General features: G+C 27.8%; 2 protein-coding genes across 2 annotated transcripts in view; both read right to left on the reverse strand.

The window, feature by feature from the left end:
- Positions 1-2,188: 2,188 nt before the first annotated feature.
- On the reverse strand, positions 2,189-6,057 carry LOC136078775 (uncharacterized). The gene is made up of 3 exons (XM_065794579.1): positions 5,758-6,057; positions 2,976-3,419; positions 2,189-2,845 (listed from the first exon to the last, which is right to left on the reverse strand). Exons 1-3 carry the CDS (start codon positions 6,055-6,057, stop codon positions 2,189-2,191), a joined length of 1,401 nt encoding a protein of 466 aa, XP_065650651.1.
- A 4,725-nt stretch (positions 6,058-10,782) lies between these two features.
- Positions 10,783-20,449, reverse strand: part of LOC100205960 (sodium/potassium-transporting ATPase subunit alpha-like) — a 97,233-nt gene continuing 87,566 nt past the window's right edge. The window contains exons 12-14 of the mRNA XM_065793728.1: positions 12,688-12,953; positions 12,414-12,607; positions 10,783-11,505 (exon numbers count right to left, since the gene is read on the reverse strand). Of these exons, the coding sequence (XP_065649800.1) occupies positions 11,477-11,505; positions 12,414-12,607; positions 12,688-12,953 (489 nt within the window). The 3' untranslated portion in view covers positions 10,783-11,476. The remainder of the gene's footprint in view (positions 11,506-12,413; positions 12,608-12,687; positions 12,954-20,449) is intronic.

Raw genomic sequence — 20,449 nt, forward strand, 5'->3', positions numbered from 1 at the left:
TATGAATATATAGAAATGATTTATAGATAAACTTATTTCTTGTATGTTAGTGTTTGATGTGTTAAAAAACTAAAAAGTACTTTCAACATGCTGTACTTTTTTCTTTTACTTAAGTACTTTTGTTCAGCAAGACTTTTTACTTTTACTTCAATACTTTTGCAGTCAGTACTTTTACTTTTTACTTAAGAATTTTTAAAATGCTCACATAAATATGCTATAGTATATATATATATATATATATATATATATATATATATATATATATATATATATATATATATATATATATATATATATATATATATATATATATATATATATATATATATATATATGTATATATATGTATATATATATATGTATATATATATATATATATGTATGTATATGAGTACGGCTAGCAAGACCAACATAGTGTTAGTAGAGAAATGGATGGTTTTCAAAAGTTAGAAGTAAGTAATTTTCAGTTTTCAGTAACTTAGACATAATACATTTAAAAAACATATTTCTTGTTAAAAGATTTAAATATGAAAAGTATTACAACTGCTTTTTTGAACCAAGTTTGCATAGTGGCGGTGGTTGTTTTGGTATTTGACCAAATCAACCAACACAACTTAAAAAGACGAAAATGAACTGTATGGTTTCATTATTATAAATGCTAATTGATATAAAAAAATGGTGTCAGTTTTAACAAGATATGGAGTCTGTCCACACAGCTTGAACTGTCAAAGCATGGATTTATCATTCATAAAGCACGGAAAATGAGGCAAGGATTAATTATTTGCTATTTCACGCATGCTTTTAATACAATCATTAAACTTTAAGTACTTATTTAGGGTAACCCAAGAAGTTTAACCTTAGCGTATGCAAAGATTTTTACATTTACAACTATTCAAAATAAACCATTGCAATTGTTTATTGAATTTGTAATCATTTTGTTCATTGTATACCATGAATTCATTTTTCTTACTTTAAACACACAAAGACCCCACTTTCATTCTCTGTTTACAAGCTGATATAGAAAAATAACAAACAACTCAAACTTTATTTATTTAAATTTATTTAAATTATTGTTTTGGTATTTGACCAAATCAAACAACACACCTTATAAAGACAAAAGAGAACTGTATGGTTTCATTATTATAAATGTTGATTGATAATCAGCAAAGAAGTTCCTAAATCAACTAAAAAGCCATGCTTTGTCAACAGTTAAAGTTTTCTTAGACGAAAAACTTTTTAGTGTTGACTGTGCTATAAATAGACGAAATGACAGATTCATTATGCAGAAGGGTGACAAAGCATCACCTGTGTGTCACACCAAGCACCCTCAGTCCATCATGATGCTAGAAATCATTGCTTCTAATGGAGAGAAATGTCCACCAATCTACATCAAAGAGAAAGAAAAAGTTACCTCTGATGTGTATATTAGCTTACTAAAACACTATGTGGTGTCATGGCTGAAGAAGACATTCCCAGAAAACAGTTACATTTTTCAACAGGACAATGCACCTTTTCATGGGTCAAGAAAAAATAAAATTAATAAAACAAAATTATATATACAAGTATATAGTCAAATAAATATTTTTTATATAAAAATTCGTAAAAATATTATAAATAAATCAAAAACAACTAAATTTAAAAGTATATAAGTATGTTTTCAATAGAGAGAATGATATTTTTTAATTTCCTTTTAAATTCGAAAAAGTTCCAGTCGTGAGAAAAATCAAAATGTTACAAAATTATATTGTTCCATAAAAACGCGAAAAGAAATACAAAACTTGCCTAAATTGATTTTGAAAACTGGTTGAAGAAGGAAATTATCATTTCTTAAATAATATATATTTTTTTCTTTTAAGGAATATAAATTGTGAAAAGAAACCGGAGCTGTACGAGTTTTACAATTAAACATAAAACACAGTACATTAAAAATATTTAACTGAAATATGTTTAAAATATTCATTTCAATAAAAGAGGCTTAGCATGTGAAAAGCGGTCTTTAAAATTAATAAGACGTGCAGCATGTTTCTGTTGGCAATGAAGAGATTCTAATTTACTTTTATTAACACTACACCAAGCCGCATTCGCATAGTTTATGTGGCAATGAATGAATGAGTGGTACAGTTGAGCTAAAATATGTTTATTTAACATGCTTCTTGTTTTATATAATATACCTATACTTTTCGAAATTTTAGCAGGTAATGTTTTCGATATGTTTTTTCCCTGTGAGATTTTCATCAATTGAAACTCCTAAAAAGTTTGTACATGTTGCTCTCTTAATTAGAACGCCATCAATAAGAAGAGGAGGAAGCTCGATTGGAAGTAGACGTTTTTTAGAGTTACAATGAAAAAGAGACCATTTTGTTTTTTCAATATTCAGAAAAAGTTTGTTTGATTTAAACCATTGAGAAACTTTCATTAATTCATTGTCTATACAAGTAAATAGAGTCGTTATGTCGCTATGAGATAAACATTTTTTTGTGTCATCAGCAAACATAAAAGTCATCAAATTGGATGCTTCATAGAGGTCGTTTATGTAAATGAGAAAAAGAAGAGGTCCTGGTACAGATCCTTGAGGAACTCCGCAAGTTATTTCTAATAATTGAGATCGCGATGATTGGTCAAAATAAACAAATTGTTTTCTATTGTATAAATAACTTTTTATTAGCTTAAGAAAATTTCCTGTAATTCCATAATATTTTAGTTTTTTGAAAAGGATTTTATGGTCAATCATATCAAACGCTTTTGATAAGTCAACAAAAATGCCTAAAGTAAGTTTGGACTTTTCAAATGAATCTGTAATATATTGAGTTATTTTTAGTTTAGCATGCTCCGTAGAGTTATTTTTCTTAAACCCATATTGATTTTTATATAATATATTATTTTGAGACAGATGTTGGAAAATTTTGTTATAAAGAATTCTCTCTAAAATTTTAGAAAAAAACTGAGAGAACAGAGATAAGACGGTAATTACTGACATTCAACAACTCTCCTCCTTTAAATATTGGTGTAACTTTTGCAATTTTCAACTGATCAGGAAATATTCCTTGATCAGTTGAACATTTAAATACTTTACATAAAACATTTTTTATGGTTTCATATGAGTTAATAACCACGTTTCCGCTAATACCATCATGACCCATTGTTTTGTTTGACTTGAGCATTTTAAATGCTTTATCAAACTCAACAAAAGATAATTCAAAAGAATCTTGACAAGACACTAAAGGAAAATTAAAATTATTAATTGTTTTTGTTTCGGTTTGAATATTTTTAGCTAAATTTTTTCCAACTGAAATAAAAAATGTGTTCATTTTATCAGCTATCACTCTCGGATCATAAAAAATTTCATCATCAATTTTGATGGCATTTGGTAAAGAGTCTGTTTTAGATTTCTTACTGCCTGTAATTTCTCTTAAAAGTTCCTATGTGTGTTTTGAATTTTGTCTATGTTTTTTCTAATAAATTTATGTAATAATTTTTCTTTGACTTCAAATTTTTTAACATAAGTCTTGTAAATTGTTTTATTTTCGAATGATTTTGCTTTTAAATATTTGATATACAATTTTTGCTTGATTTTAGAACATTTTTTGAAATCTTTCGTAATCCATGGCCACGTTATATCTTTCTTTTTTTTTAATATCTTATATTTCGGAAAATTAATATCATATACTTTAAAAAATGTTTTTAAAAACGAAATATAGACTAAATTAGCGTCATCAGAACCATTAGTGTGATTGAGATAAAGATAATTGTTCCTTGAATGCGATACAATTTGTTTCTCTAAAAAATCGTTTAATAAGAAGTTTATTTTGATGGAGCAGTTTTATGTTGTCTACGTTTATAAAAAAAAAAATTGGAAAGTGATCTGAGACGTCACTTTTAATTATGCCATTTTTTATAGATAAGTTAAAAATATCTGTAGTAATTATATTGTCTAATAATGAGGCTGATGATGATGTAATTCTAGTAGGTTTGTTTATTAACGGTATTGCTCCATTTTTTAAAATATCATTATAAAATTTTTTAATATTGTTGTTAGCCTGGTAATCGTAGCAATTTAAATTAAAACCAATTATGTAGTTGAATTTCTTTTCATGTATACCTTTTTTAATTAGATCATTTTGCAGAAATTCATTAAAATTTTCTATTACGCCAGATGGTGGGCGATAACAACAACTTAAAATTATATTTTTTGAGTTTTGAGTTATAATTTCAATAGTCAAAACCTCTTTATCGCCATCAGAAACAGTTAAATCAGGCCTATGAACCGCCAGGATTCATTAATGTAAAAAAGAACACCACCACCTTGCTTTTTAGTTTTACGCGCTAAAGAAATTATATTAAAACCTGGAAGGTGGATGTTTAAACTTTTTACATCTTCAGAGCTACACCAAGTCTCTGTGATGCATGTAATGCTAAAAATATGTAATGTTTCCTTTAAGCTAACATACAAATTTTCAAAATTTTTTTTTAAGCTTCTGATATTAAAATGAATAACATTAAAAAAATCCCGCTGGAGAAAATCTTTCATTTCATTTATATAAAAGTATGAGCAGTTTTAAAGAGCACCTGCTTCGCTGCTTCCATTTTCAGATTTTAATAATTAAAAAAAAAATGAAAATAATAAAAGTAAAATATGCTTAAAAATCGCGAGTGATTAGTTTATTGTAAACAACTTTAGCTAGGGTGGCCATCGATTTTTTTCAATACAACGGGAAAATTTACAAAAAATACGTTTTTTTGCAAAAAATATGGGATTTTTGCTAAAAATACGGGACATTTGCTAAAAAAAAATTTTTGTAAATATATTGAAGCAAAAAATAGTTTTTAATTTATTTTTCGAAATATTTTAAATTTGGTAGTTATTTAAAAAAATAATTGTTCAACATTTTCAGATATAATTTATTTCTTAATGAATGACAAAAGTGCAAACAATTTTATTTTTGTTTAATTTATAAAAGTAATAACTGTGAGATATTTAAAAAAAAAATCAAGTTTTAAAAATAAATTTACTTTCACTTTGAATATTTTTCTTTTGAAATAACATTATTAAGGAAATAAACATTATCTTTAATTAGATTATAAAAATGTAAACATTTTAAGTTTGAATTGTATTTAATAGTTGCCAATGAATCAATTGTCTCGATATCAAGTTGATTTTTGTTATCATCCCAGATCTGATTAATTATCGAAAACTCTGCTAATTTTTCTAAATTTGTTAAAGGTGTTGAATTTTCTCTAAAATTTATGAAAATCTTAACCCAAATGCTTTCTGGTGAAAGTTTTAAGTTTGACCAGCTTGATAAAATTATATAATCACTCTCATTAAACCATATTCATCAGGTAGTAAATCAACATTATTGATATTATTGAGCTTCTCTCCTTTTTTTTTTTTTTAACATTGAGTTGATAATTCGACATCATTCAAATCAGGATATTTATCCATGTAAAAACTTGCGAAGCGTCAATTGAATTTTCCCATAACTGAATATAATTGATTATAGTTTCATAAAAATCATTCACTTTGACCATTACTTGATTTTTCGTATTTGCTTTTAAATTCAATTTGCTTTTAAAATTCAGGTTTGGAATCAGTAGGCAGAAATCTAAATGCTTTTCTATTTATTATTTTTCGTTTCAATATTTTCATTTGATTTGCTGCTTCAAAACTTGTTGTAGATGATGATTCAATAAGTTTTATTGATTCATTGAAATTTTAAAGCTGATTTGCAATAAATAACATTCAAAATTTATTTTCACTGTTGTCAAAAAAAGATTTGATAACTGGAGACACTTTGTTAACAATGCAAAGTAATCCTTCAAAGGATTGTAAAAATCAATCAAACGAAAAATTGCAGGTTGAAGTGTTAAAAAGCGTGTGCTCAAATGGTTTAACAAAGGTTTATAATATGAATCAACTTCATCACAAAACTGTTTGAATTTTTCTGTTTTCACCGTGTAAATATTTAAATGTTTATAAATTTTAACAACAATTGCTTCAATATCAATATCAAGCGTATCACATCCTGCATTTGAAGCATTATGGGCTATATGAGCCATACATTCATTTCCACCAATTTCTCTTTTTAAATTATTTTGAAGCTTACGCCAGACATTATTGACACCATTATGATTGACCACCAAAATTCAAATTTGTTTTGTCAGCTGTGAATGCAACTACTTTTTCCTTTAAATTTGGTTTTTCAATTATTTCTAAAATTAAATTAGAAATTGTTGTTGAATGGTCATTTGGAATCGTTTTGAGTGAAATTTATTTGTTAAGAACACCAATGACTGGAGTAAGGAATCTTGCAATTACAAGCATCATTTTGATGCTCTTATAATTGGAAGTATCTGTTACGAGAGCTATAAAATTTGTCTTTTCTAGTTCACTTTTTGTTGTCACATCAATAAACGGTGCAATTACTTGTGTTATGACAGCAGCTGTTTTAGTTTTTCCAAGTGTAAACTTTTTTTTAAAAAAATTTCGTACTAATTCTGTAGTACAATCATTAGAACGAAATGATAGATAATGCTTAGCAAATGCTTGCTTCCGTACGCAAATGTTGCTTCCGTAGCAGCAATTTCAAGATTATTATTTGATGCATCTAATATTTTGAAGAATGCATTCTCTTTCCTCTTTCTTGTTGTCTTTCCTGAAGAATTCACTTTTCTGTTTGATGATCCAGCAGCAATTTACGACTTATGCTTTTTAGTATCAATATGTTGAACAATATCGCTTCGACCTCCAAATTCAACTGAAAATTCTGCTGAACATAATTCATATAGAACATAATTCAACATCCGACCACTTTTTTAATAAATTTAAATTCAGTTGCATTTTTGTCACTCCATTGAGTTTTTTGTTTCTTTTTCTCAGACATAATGCTCTTAGAAAGTCAAATTACTAATTAAGACAATCTTAATTGTATATTTTTTACTTACTATCTTATTTAACATAGCTAGTTTAATATATTATTCTTATTTAGGAATCACAAACATAAATTTAAATATTAAAATGATAATAATATAATTTCTTGTCACTTTCAACTCAGGTTAAATTAATACGACGAAATTCAAAATTCGAAATTCGAAAGAAATTCGACGACATCATAAATTGCAAATTTGTTTTTAAAAAAAACGTTAAAGTTTTCATTAAAAATTAAAAAGTTAAATTTGTACTAAACAATTCAAAAATACGAGACAAATGTGGTCAAATAAAGGACACGGGACATTTTGTAAAAATACTGAACTGTCCCAGCTAAATACTCGCAGTTGGCCACCCTAACTTTAGCATACTTTCCTTTTTCTCGTAGCTCTTTTGCTTCTGTAAATAACTTTCGTCTTATTTCCATTGTACTTGCACTAAAATTCTCGTTGACAAACAAGATTGCAGAGTTTTGCCTTAACAACTTTTCCAAATCGCACTTTTGTCTTTTAAATTTTACTACAATAATTCTGTTTTTTTTAATTTTTTCACCCAAATCTTTTCCTCCAACCCTATGAGCTCTCTTGATTTCAATATTATCAATTACTCCTAGTTTAGATGTAAAAAAGTCTTTTACCTTATTTTCGGTGTCGTCCCAGGTTTAATTTTCATTTTCTTCTAATCCATTAATTCGTAAGTTATTTTTGCGACTATCTTCAAGTTCAGCCATTTTATCTTGAATATCGTTTTCATTTTCTTTTTTTGAACTGTTTTCGATCAGTTGATGAGTTGATGTCTTTTTAGTAGTTGATATTTCCGACTTTTTTAGTAGTTGATATTTCCGATTTTTTTAGCAGTTGATATTTTCGAATTTCTGGTCCAAACGCTTTAGGCCACCATCCAACCCTGACCTGAATCCCTTCGACTATAGTGTGCGGGGCGTAGTTGAGAGTAAGGGTTGCAAAAAGGCTCACTCAAGTGTCAAGTCACTGAAGTCATCAATTACCCGTGCTTAGAACTCAACGTCAAGGGACTAATAAGCACCTGCCAGACCTTCCGCCCTAGGTTTGAGGCAGTGATAAAAAAAAAAAGGAGAATTAATTGAGTGCTAAGGTGGAAAAAGTATTTATGTTCAACTTTTCTTCTATTAATATTCCTTGAATATAATTTTTTAGTGCTTTAAAAATTCATTTTGAAAAATGTTCTAAAAAGTTCGCGAATCGCTGCCGCACCCTGTAATTCATAGATTAAGAATATTTTTCATTTCTAATTTCAAAACATCGAATAATTATTCAAAAAATTTAAACGACCTGTTTTGCTTGAAATTTGACATGAGTTTAATGAAAGAATAAAAGAAATAAAAAAAAAAAAAGAAAATTTGGGTTGTTTAGTTTGTTAAGTCAACTTGCATATAAAACTAACGCGTAGTAAGATTAATAGGGATGAAGGCAACTATGTTAATTCCATGGATTAGAGTATTTGCATTTTTAGAAGTTTTAATGTAAAATTTTATTCTTAAAGTATCTTTATAACTATTTTTCATTTTCCCAGTAAATGTCGTGAACAAGCCAACAACGCACTATGAAGTGAAAAGCTCAAAAAGTGGCCGCAAGTAGAATTTTTTTTAATATACCATTTTCATTAGTTTTTTTTTACAACTTATTAGAAAAAATATCAAATGATAAGAAAAATATATATTTTGGTTCTTTCATGTCTACTATCCTAGTCAGAGAAGCATTTTTTCCTACCTAGTAGAAGGTAAAAAAAGTTCGCAAACTACGAAGGTAAAAAAAGTTCGCTAAAATTCGCGAACTTTTTATACTTTTCTAATTTTTATTTTTATTACTCATTTAAATGATTTTTTTATTCTTTTTTATCATAAAGCTTCATTTAGGCATACTTTTATTTTTTTCAAAAGTAAAAAGCTTAAAATATTAAATATAGCTTTTGCCAAATGAGTAATTAAAATATTGGGTGAAAGTATAAATTTTCCGATAAACATTGTTTTTGAAAATAATATATCACAAAAGTTCCGCAGAGTTCCACCCTGAAATGACTTTTTTATCCTTGGGGATGTTATCATGGATAATTAAAAAAAAATCAGCTGCCCCAAATTGCCCGAAATGGATTTATGAGCATAAGTATAAAAAATAAAAATCTGTGTAAAATATTTTTTCCTCCACAATGAGGGAGTTGTAAACTGTACGTGGTCATTAAAGATTTTTTTATGAAATTTGAATTCTATTGATAAAATTAAATTTTATTTTAAGTTTTGAAAACAATTATGTCTGGAAAAGTGTTTCATCCGTATTTCTTGAATCTTGAATACAGATGTTGTTAACATGATGTGATTATATTGTGTTTATTCATGCTCGCAACTAGAGCTAAAGTCTAGTCACTATTTAGAACACATCAAGGCCGTCAAACCCTAAGTGAAAATGCAAAAAATATTATTTTAGAGTAAGTATTAAGCAAGTAATTTTCAAAAAGGACAAAAGTCCAGTTAGAAAGCTTATAATTTAGTTGTAAGAATGGGCAGGACTGATTTCCGTATGTTTTTAACGATTAGGGTTTTTCTTGATTCTTTGACTAAATCAACTCAATCTTGAAATGTTTGTTCTGCCAAGCCTAGTGAAATGAACAAGCTGGATATAATTAGAGAAAAAGTTTGCAATAAGCAAGCTATAGCTTTAGGATTATCCACACTGCACTCTTGGATACGAATTTTTAAATTCATTCTATACTTCACTTGGAATATAAAATGGATACTAAAATATACCAGTCCCGATCTCCAGAAGATAAATTATCTGTAAAATCTCAAGAAATCAAAAGAAAGTTTAGAGAGGTGTTAAGCTTAGTGGTTGATACTCCTTAGCAGGGATTTGGAAATACTAATACAGGAAACACTGCAAGGAGGGCATTTTTAGCAGCAGAATCTTTCTCTGAAATAACAGGAGTTAGTTTGGACATCCTTTTAAGACTAAGAAACATATTGAATGCTGTTTGCAGTGAATTCCACCTCAACTTGGATGCTTTTGAAACAAACTGTTATAAAACTTCAGAGCTGATAGTGGAAACCTATCCTTGGTACATTATGCCAATTACACTTCATAAGGTTCTGGAACATGAACTTTTAATTGCTGAGCATTTGGATCTTCCCATTGGAGCGTATTCGGAGGAGACATAGGAAGTACAAAATAAGGCCATACGAAAATGCAATACGAAAATGCCATACGAAAAGGCAATACGAAATGCAAGATTCAATCATACATGCAAAATATCTAGAATTAATATGATGCAGAACCAACTCCATTATTTACTAATAAGAAGCGACCCTGTCATCTCTTCGATTGCTTTCAGGAACCCCAAGACATTTTCTGGTCCTAACCTTGATCCTGACGTACAGGACCTCCTCAGAGGAGATGAATAGTTATTTTTTTTTCCTAATAAATGTTACCTTTTCAAATTTAAACTATTTCATGTAAAAATTCACTTATCAGTATATATAATCAGGGATTACATATTAATGCTTAATAAATAAGGTAAACATTTTTTTCACTTCGAAAATATTTTTAGAATAATTTCTAGAATCTAAAAATTAAAAAAAATTGCATTTAAAATTCAAAGGAGGAGGGGGAGGGAAGAGGGAGTAAGGGGAGGGGTCTACAACTTGAAAAGTTTTTAATTACCCACTTTTTAAGTTTGTTTTTGAATTGGAACAATAAATTAATAAAAACGTTTATTACTTTACAAAATTTTGAGTTTTGGCCGCTTTTTGACCATTTCGCTTCACTGTGCAACGCTTGCCAACGAAACTAACACTCTATTATATAAGAACTAATTTGCAACACAACGTATAAGATTAAAAATGTAATATTCATAATAAAAATAATATACCAAAGTAAGTATAATACAAGAATAAATATACATTATAAAAATGCAAAACTGTAAATAAAAATAATGGCGTAATAAAAGTAGCATAAAACTATTGTTTAAAAAAAAACGACACAAAAAACATCAAACTAAAAGCAACGCAATATAACATCTTATAATAAAGAATAATATTTAATAGTACATATAAATAACAAATAGAAATAATAATAATAATACAATATAGTTATAACAAGAAAAAAACATAAAACGCACACAAACAGAATTTACCAAACAATCACTTAACTAGTATAATGTAGAGTTTAAACAAACAACCTAAAAAAGATTTTTTGTCCAATAATTAAATCGACTTATTCTATTATAAAAGTGGAAAAAACAGCGTATGCACTTAAAACTACAGAAAAAATATAGTAGTTGTATGTAGAAAAATTAATAATATAGAAAAATATAGTAGTTTTAGCAGAAAAAATATAGTAGTTGTATATATATAGTAGTAGAAACAAATTGAAGTTGTTACAAAAAGTCTACTGTAATAGACATAAATTTATATAACAACTTCATATTAAACCAATTTAACGTAAAAACAAGAGCGAATAAACTTTGAACATAAATGTACATAATTTTACTTTAAAAAATCGACTTGTTAGAAAAAAATGCCGTTTAATAATATGCTTCCTTTTCCATCCAACCTAAACAAACCAAGTAAAAAAACAGTATTTAAAGGTTGTTTTTAAAAAGAAAATTAAAATAAAATTTTCTTAAGTTTATTTCTTTTTCAGAAATTTGTTTATGAACAACATATTAATTATTATTCGACTTTAAAGTTTGTCTAAAACCACTAAAATTTTGTCTAACACAACTACCACCGCCAGAAAACAATACTTTGTTGTAGAGTAGCCACGTATATCTAATTTCTGACTTTCAGCCACATTTAACTAATTTCTGACTTTCAAGTCTTTTTTGTCTAATATTGTTCATACTGTCATACTTATATGGCGTTATAAAAACAATGCTTATTATGGAGTCTCAAGTTTAACCCAAAAAAAGATGCACGATCACCGTTTTCAAAAGCATTTAATGACAATGAACTAAGGTTTGTTAAAGTAAGTTAAGGTTTGTTCCTTAATGAACTAACTGTATTCCACTTGCAATAATTTAACATTTAAATCAGCATTTCACTTTTTTCCAAACTGTCACTAAAAACTTCCTTAACAAGCAACTAACACAATTAATATCACTTGTTAACAAAAGCTAAATATATGCAAAAAAAAAAATTCAAATTATTAGTAAAATTTATAAAAATCTTACTTTCTTTTTTACTTTTAAATTATATTTAAAAGTAAAAATATTTTTTACTCTAATTGCCTTTTACTAACTTTAATGTTTTTTTCTTATTGTATTTTATTTTGTTTTTGTTTCTTTCTTTTTATTTTTAAGCATTAAACTTCATTTTTTAATTCTTTCATTCGTTTCTTACAGGTATAAAACTAGACACCTCAAAAAATATAAAAAGTTGTTTAGAAATAAACATTATTAGGATTATTTCTAAACACAAGAGCAAAAGAAAAAAAAATCTCTCTATACGTCTAATACGTACCTCCTGGATAACGACTTATAATTAATTTTCTTATTTCGTCTACAACAAGTATTAATAAGCCATAAGGTAAACCAGGCAACCAATAAACAAATCTAATTGGACGCAATGTCAAAGCAGTATTTAATCCTGGTGTATATTGGGCAATTGAAGCTAAAGCTGTCTCCAAAAATATCGCAAAGAATATAACCCAATTACTAAAAAAAAGTAAAAAATAAATATATTTAAAATTGTTATTATTATTTTTTAAACTTTTAAACAGTTTTAACAAAGTAACCTTATTCCATGTTGAAATAGAGACAGTCGCCGTGTTTTACTGGCAAAAAGATCACCAAATTGTGAAACAACAATGGTAGTAAAATAGGCTGAATAAACTGTATACTCCAGCTCTTTGCGTTGATGGTAACTCCATTCACTTCCATAGGAATCAAGAAGACTATTGTTAGTTTTATCATCCCAATCATTTCTTAGGCCAAGTAAGTATATAGGTCGGAATCCATTTTCACCCATAACAATGAAGTAACATAAAAAAGCACCAACAGACTAAAAAAAAAAAATATATTTTTTTGACTGTAGCAAGGAGGGGATCATTAGTATACAACAACACTAAAAAAATTATTTTGATTGGAAATTTAAAAAAATTATTTTTATGAATAAAGCATTATTAGGTGTCGTCCATAAAGTACGTACGCTTTTTTTTCGTCGACCCCCCCTCCCTTCCCCCGCATTTTGCAATACGTTTTTTTGAGTACCCTCCACCTCCCAAAAAGTACCTACGCTTTTAACCTATTTATCTAACATTTTATGATATTTTTTTAATTTAGAGTCTCCTTTCATATATAATCAACCCAATGCCCTCCCATCTCATATACGCTATCTGCAGACCCCCTCATCCCCTCCGAGCGTACGTACTTACATTTGTAAATTATATATATTATATATATATATATATATATATATATATATATATATATATATATATATATATATATATATATATATATATATATATATATATATATATATATATATATATATATATATATATCATTGGTCATAAATTAAAGCTCACTATTTTTTTTTTAATTCCTGTTTGATTGAAATTATTTTAAAAACTATTATACTTTTTCAATATTTTATTATTATTAAATAATAAGTATCATGTTTACTGTTTAATTGACATGTGGTTTCCATAAAATTTATTTTGTACTCCTATTTATAAATAACTTGATAACAACTACTATAAAATTTTTATTTTTTATGTTGGTCAACAGTCAAGAATCTCTGAAAAAACACGTTACGAATCAATTTTTCTTCGAAACCAAGGACTATCTCATTGTCAAATAGCAAATATTTTAAAACGTTTTACTAAAACAGGTGACATTAAGGATCGGCGACGATCTGGTCGGCCAGCTGTAACAATACAAAGAGATGAACGTTTATTAATTCGTTTAATGAAACATAACAGAAAATTATTGTCAAGTGCTCTCTGCCATAAATTAAAAAGTACATCTGGAATAAAAGTAAGTTCAAGAACTGTTAGAAGAATTCTTCATAGAAATAATTATATGTGGCGATCTGCATGCAAGAAGCCAAGAGTTTCAAAGAAACAGCAAAAAGCAAGGATTGCATGGTGCAAACAACATAAAAATTGGCCTGATTGCAAGTGGTAAAATGTTATATTCTCTGACGAAATGAATGTTGAGGTAGATATGCGAAAATGCCGTGTTATGCTACGGCGATCAGCTTAAGAGAGATTTGATTCGAATTGTACATTAAAACAAACTAAGCAAGGTAGTGGGAGTATAGGCATTTAGGCGTGCATGAATTATGCAGGACTTGGATGCTATCAATTACTTGAAGGTAGACTTAATGCTGATAGATATATTAAAATTTTAGATAATTGCCTTCTTCCCTCAATTGATATATTTAAAGAAAAAAATAGTAATATCATATATCAACAAGATGGTGCGCCATGCCATACAGCAAAAATATGCAAACAATGGTTTGTTGACAACCAAATATCGATAATGTCTTGGCTTGCTAACGGCCCTGACTTAAATTGTATAGAAAATTTATGGTCATGGTTAGATCATCATCTTGGAAAAATCGAAATTTTAAATGTTGAGCAATTAAAAATTGAAATAAGGAAACTGCTTGATAGTGTGCCTAAAAAAGAACTCAAAATCTTGTAAATTTGATGTCAAAAAGAGTAAACCAATGCTTACATGAGAAAGGAGGTTCTACAAATTATTAGAATGCTTTTTTTATGGTTTTCCATTTGTAAATTGTTGTTCTTATATATTATTTGAAATATAACCTTAACTTTCGTCCAATCTTTTTTTTAAAATGATATAACATGTTTCATTATTTTTTATTTTTTGGTATCAAGACCATTATGCTTAAATTTATTTTTTTGATTTCCATAATGTATATAGATTTTACTTATAATATTAAAAAATAAAATATAAAAAATAAGTTTTGTTTTCAATTCATTTCATTTTGAATTAATGTTTTATAAAAAAAAAAAAGTGAGCTCTAATTTATGGCCAATGATGTATATATATACATATATATATATATATATATATATATATATATATATATATATATATATATATATATATATATATATATATATATATATATATATATATATATATATATATATATATATATATATATATATATATATATACATTTTTAGTTAAAAGGTAAGTAAAACCATACTGTAATACTATTTTGCATATATTTATATGTTATTTCTAAATGCCAAGTATTTGAGATTTTTCAGTAGTGGGTCATTCCATATAACCTAAACCTTCCAGGGTGAACATCTCAGATTTTCCTGAAATTTACACCCCTTTATATGTTTTATAGAAAAAAAGATTTCCTTAAAATTTCAACTCATCATCTTGAAGTATTCTAAAACTATGGCAATTTAAAAAATTAATGTTTTAAATGTCTATTTCGAGCTATTTATTGACTTTTTCAAAAAAGTCTTATTTCAAATCCATATAAATAAAAAAAACAATTATCTTAAATACTTAAAAATCAATCTGATGGCTGTAATTTACCTCAACTTTCAAAAAAAAAAGATTTATATTACAAAAATATTCATTTTTGCCATCTTGGACTTTCAATATTAATTTCCATCTTAGAATTTCAATAATAAAGCAAATGAAAGCGGAATACACAAGGAAATGTGAAAATTATGTTATTTTGTGAAAATATAGATGGTAGTCATCATTCATAAAAAGATTTGTAACATTGTATTCAAAATTGTAGAAGTTCGACCCCCCTAAAAAAGCCTCCGGCCATAAAATGGTAAAACTAGATTCATTTTAGAACTGAAAATTACCTGGGTGTCCAGTAAATTTAACACTTGAAACTTTTAGGAATGTATCTTCAATATAAGAAGAAATACAGTAAAAATAATTTTGGGATGTCTTGTAGCTGCTGAGATATCTGAACTTAAACTTTCTATCATAATAGGATTCTGGAATTCAGAATCAGCCATTTTGAATTTTTTATAAAGTTAATATCTTTAAAACTGATGATCATTTTTAACGTAAAAATTTGTTTAATTATTCTTTTTTAAACAAGGAATTTAAAAATAACTTAAAAGTTAATTATTTTGAAGTAGGATTAAAAAAGAGTAGCGGCCAAATATTACTTCATCTTATGATGATGCAACCTTTATTTTAAGTTATTGAATACATATGATGCAAATACATTTTATTAATTTTGATAAATGAAATAGCATATATTTTTATATTTAGATAAAATAATAACAAGAATCTTAAAATGAGTAACAAAAAATGTAATATTGGAGTACTAAATCTTGATTGCTATAAAACTTTGTTTACTCAAATGGTTGGAAAAAGAGTTATTCAAAGCTTCACGGAATAAGAAAAAAAAAATGTTTGCATGGAGATGTGATATAACTTTAAGTGACTCTAGTTCTATATGTTTTCGTCATGAAAAGATGTTACTTGCATATTATGAAACTACACAAAGGTATTGTTATGACCTATATAAAGTTCATAAAACTAAAGCATTTAGTAAGTAATAGTTGAAAATCTTACAAAAATGTTTTTTCTGCAGATATTTTAAAAGTTAAAATTTATGTTAATGACAACAAAAATTGTGATGGACGTGTTTAACAAGCTTTATGTTTATATAAGGTTTTATATTTTTGATAAAAATTGGAATAATTGTATAGGTTTTTTTGTTTTGTTTTAAAAATCTCTTCAGTCAATCAATGAAGAAACCACTTTAAGAATGAAGCTATGTCTGAATCAAAAACTCTGTAAAAAAACTCTGTTTATTTATTTTTTTGTTAATTCACCCCCTTAAGGCCGAGAAGGCCTCTACAGACAAGGAGACTACTTATTTGTGGTATAACCTTCTCTCAACTCTATAACTCCAAAACACAAACCTTGACGAACAAGGTCGCTGCGCAAAGAAACAACTTGTTGTAAGAAAAATGAAACTATTGAAAACAATAGAATAAAGGATGAAATCAATACATCATACATTCGGACTGGTTCTGAAATTGCAAATAAAACATTCAGAATGTTGGGTTGTTTTCTGATAAAACCAGTGTCTATTCGAGACAGACCCAGTTATGGAAAAAAAAAAAGTTAAACGAGGTTTTAAATTTTTGCCAAACATTAATTTCAAATTATTTGGGAATTTCCAATAATGAAATTTCTATTATTAAAAAACAACAGAATTCTTTTCTGTACCAAAGTCTATGGTTAAAAAAGTGCGTAAACTAAAGGCATCTAAAGGTATCTTAGGAGAGTGTAAAAAAATTACTGTAAAGAAATAAGATATCACAAGCACTTAAAAAAAAGATCAAGAATTTTTATCAGTGTGACAAATGTTCTTAGATTTGTCCTGGTAAAAAAGAATTTGTTTCAGTTAAAATCGATGGTCAAAAACAACATATCTAAAAGCGATTATTACTTGTAAATCTAAACGAGCATTTAGATTTACATTTGGAATTAGCTACACTCACATTAGAATCAGCTACATTTAGAATTTCTAAAAACAGGAGAGAAAGAAAAAAGAATTTTCAAAGTTTTGTCCAAAATGGTGTGTAACAGCAGATTGGTGTGCATCTGGTGTTCATTCAGTTTGTGTCTGTCAAGTACACCAAAATTCAAAGTTGATTATTTATCCAGTTCCTGGTAACATTGAATATAAAGAACTTTTATCAAAAACAGCATGTGACATTAAGAATCGCAGCTGTATACTTAATAGGTGTGACATCTGCCCTAATGTAGAAAACTTAAAACAGTATGTAAGTGATATCTTCAATCAACATGGTTTTGAATATGAGGATATAGTGCCGTACAAACAGTGGTTAAAAAAGGAGTGGTTAAACGCTATTAGTTTGGTAACTTTAGAACTTCCGTTAAAGGAGTTTCTTGAAGAAATTGTTTCTGCAATTGAAAACGTGCAACCAAACTATTTTATTATAAGACATAGTCCTTATTCCTTCGAACTCTGAAAGAAAATCTTCAACAAAACCAAATTATTATTTTGCAGAAAATTATAGTTGTATAGCACAAGACGCAGTCCAAGGATTTCATTGGAATAATAGCCAAGCAACACGACATCCATTCGTTATATATTACAAAGATTTTGAAAATAAATTCAAATCAATAAACTATTGTATAATATCTGACTGAACGCAACATGACACTAATGCTGTTAATACATTTTTAGCTAGAGTTTCAGAAGATGTAAAAATTGTCTTGCCAAATTTGACTTTATGGATATTACTTTGGTGATGAAGCAGCTAGCCAATATAAAAACTATAAAACTCTTAGCAATCTGCCATCATTTTCAAGACTATGGAATATGCGCAGAGTGGCATTTTTTTGCAACAAGTCATGGTAAAAGTCCATGTGATGGCATTGGTGGGACTGTAAATGACTTTCAAAATAATCAAATATTATTTGTCACTTAAATGTTTAAATGGTGTACTGAAAATGTAACAGGTATCAAATTCATTAGTATTTCTAAAACTAATATAACATATAGAAAATGCTTGATATAGAAAAAGCTCATATAGAAAATGCTTGATAACTGCTACTCTAATTCTAAAAGATTTCTAGGAATGCATTCACATCACTGTTTTATATCATGTAATGATGGGAAGCTAGAAATGAAATGTATATCAGGTGATACATGTTTTACAACAGTTAATGCAATTAATAATGAAGAAGGCTGGTTTTCGGTCCGCATAGGTGATTTGCATGCTGGTATATATCTTGCATGTGTCTATAATAATGAATGGTACATTGGAATTGTACAAGAAATTGCAAATGATTATTTATATAAAATTTATGCAACAAAATGGAGTAAACTTTATATGGCCCAGGCTAGAAGACAAATGTTGAGCTCCTGTTGTAAATGTTTTAGCCAAAGTAAATACTCTTGTTGCACTATGTCAATCAGCAAGAAGCTATCAATTTTCTGAGCAAGAATTTGAAGAAATATCATTAAGTAATGAAATGTTTAACAAAAACATTTAGACTCTTTATTATTTTATTGTTTATGCAAAAAGTGACCAACGGAGCCATCCAGTTACATAGACCCGGAAGATGTGAAAGTAAAAACACATTGCAGATGGTGTCATTAAATAAAAATTAAAAACATAAGAAAATATAAAATATGTGGCAAGACTTTTGTGAAAAAGAAAAATGAAGAATAGACAATAAGGGGGGATGGGGAGAAACAACTAATCTAGTCACTCTGTGTGTAGAACATATGCAAGAAAGAACAAATAATTGATATACTGATTTAGAGACTGTTGATGTCTACAGGTGTGATGATGTAGTGCATTAGTATGTTCTGTTTGGTCGTCTAGTATGGTCTCGTTATGTTTTTGTTCACTTTCAAATTGTGTGAATAGAAAGCTAAACACACTCACTCCTTGCGCTTATGGGTTAACACATTAGAGCTAGACGTAAGACTTAGAGAATGGATTTCAATTGATCAAATGCACATATTAGTCACCGTAGGCCACAAGCCATCACTCTTAGCCAAAAGAGCTACTGCCCCATGCTGGTGTGGAATGAGGTGCTATGGAGTGAGATTTTAGATCTGAGCACATAGTCAGCGAGCGCTGATCTGACGTGCATTGTGGAGCTTCCAAATGAACGTGTGCATGAGTGTCAGCATAGTCATTAGGTTATTAAGCGTTGTAATCACATCCAGCCAGAAAACCTGATGCCCGTTTTGTCGTTGTGGTGAACATTAGAAAAAGTCGTGGCTCACCAGCCACAAAGAATAAATTTGTTTGTTTATGCGACACAATGGTTGCAAAAAGTGACTAACAAAGCCGTTCAGTTACGTAGACCTGAGAGTTGTGAAAATAGAAGTAGATTGTAGATGATGTCATTGGGTGAGAATCATAAATGAATGTAAAGACTACTTTGTAGGAGGAATAAAATTTTAGGACTCGGGGATAGGGTGAACAATAACTCACACTCTAGTTATCCGAAACAAATGATAAAAAAAATTATTATAGATTCGCTGGTTTATTAATGGCAACCATGACTAAAATTCTCGCACCATACAAAAACAATAAACTAAGTAGATAACAAAATATTAAGTAAAATGATAAAAAGAGATAGTTCGGGCAATAAAAAATAGGCTTATAAATGTGGTACTATTTATGGTCTATACTCTAGATAATAAATAAATTACCTGTTGTAAATATTTTAGCCAAAGTAAATACTCTGGTTGCACTGTCAATCAGCAAGAAGCTATCAATTTTTTGAGCAAGAATTTGAAGAAATATCATTAGGTTATGAAATGTTTAACAAAAATATTTAGACTATTATTTTTGAGAACAAAATTTATTTCTTATTATTTTATTTGTTACATTCTTTTATTGTAATTGAGATTTATTTCTTGGCATTTTTTTAAGTTTCAAATTTATTCATATATTGGAAAAATATAAGCGTTTAAGTACGGATATCTTTATTTCAAAATTTATTTTTAGATTCCTTGTTTAA

Source organism: Hydra vulgaris, chromosome 03 (genome assembly GCF_038396675.1).
Source record: "Hydra vulgaris chromosome 03, alternate assembly HydraT2T_AEP".
Taxonomy (NCBI): domain Eukaryota; kingdom Metazoa; phylum Cnidaria; class Hydrozoa; order Anthoathecata; family Hydridae; genus Hydra; species Hydra vulgaris.

Coding starts and splice junctions, on each gene's coding strand:
- LOC136078775 (XM_065794579.1), bottom strand. CDS start 6,057: ATGGCTCATATAGCCCATAATGCTTCAAATGCAGGATGTGATACGCTT. Junction 3,420..5,757: donor CAAATCTTTTTTTGACAACA/GTGAAAATAAAT, acceptor AAACACACATAG/GAACTTTTAAGAGAAATTAC. Junction 2,846..2,975: donor AAGGAGGAGAGTTGTTGAAT/GTCAGTAATTAC, acceptor TATGGGTTTAAG/AAAAATAACTCTACGGAGCA.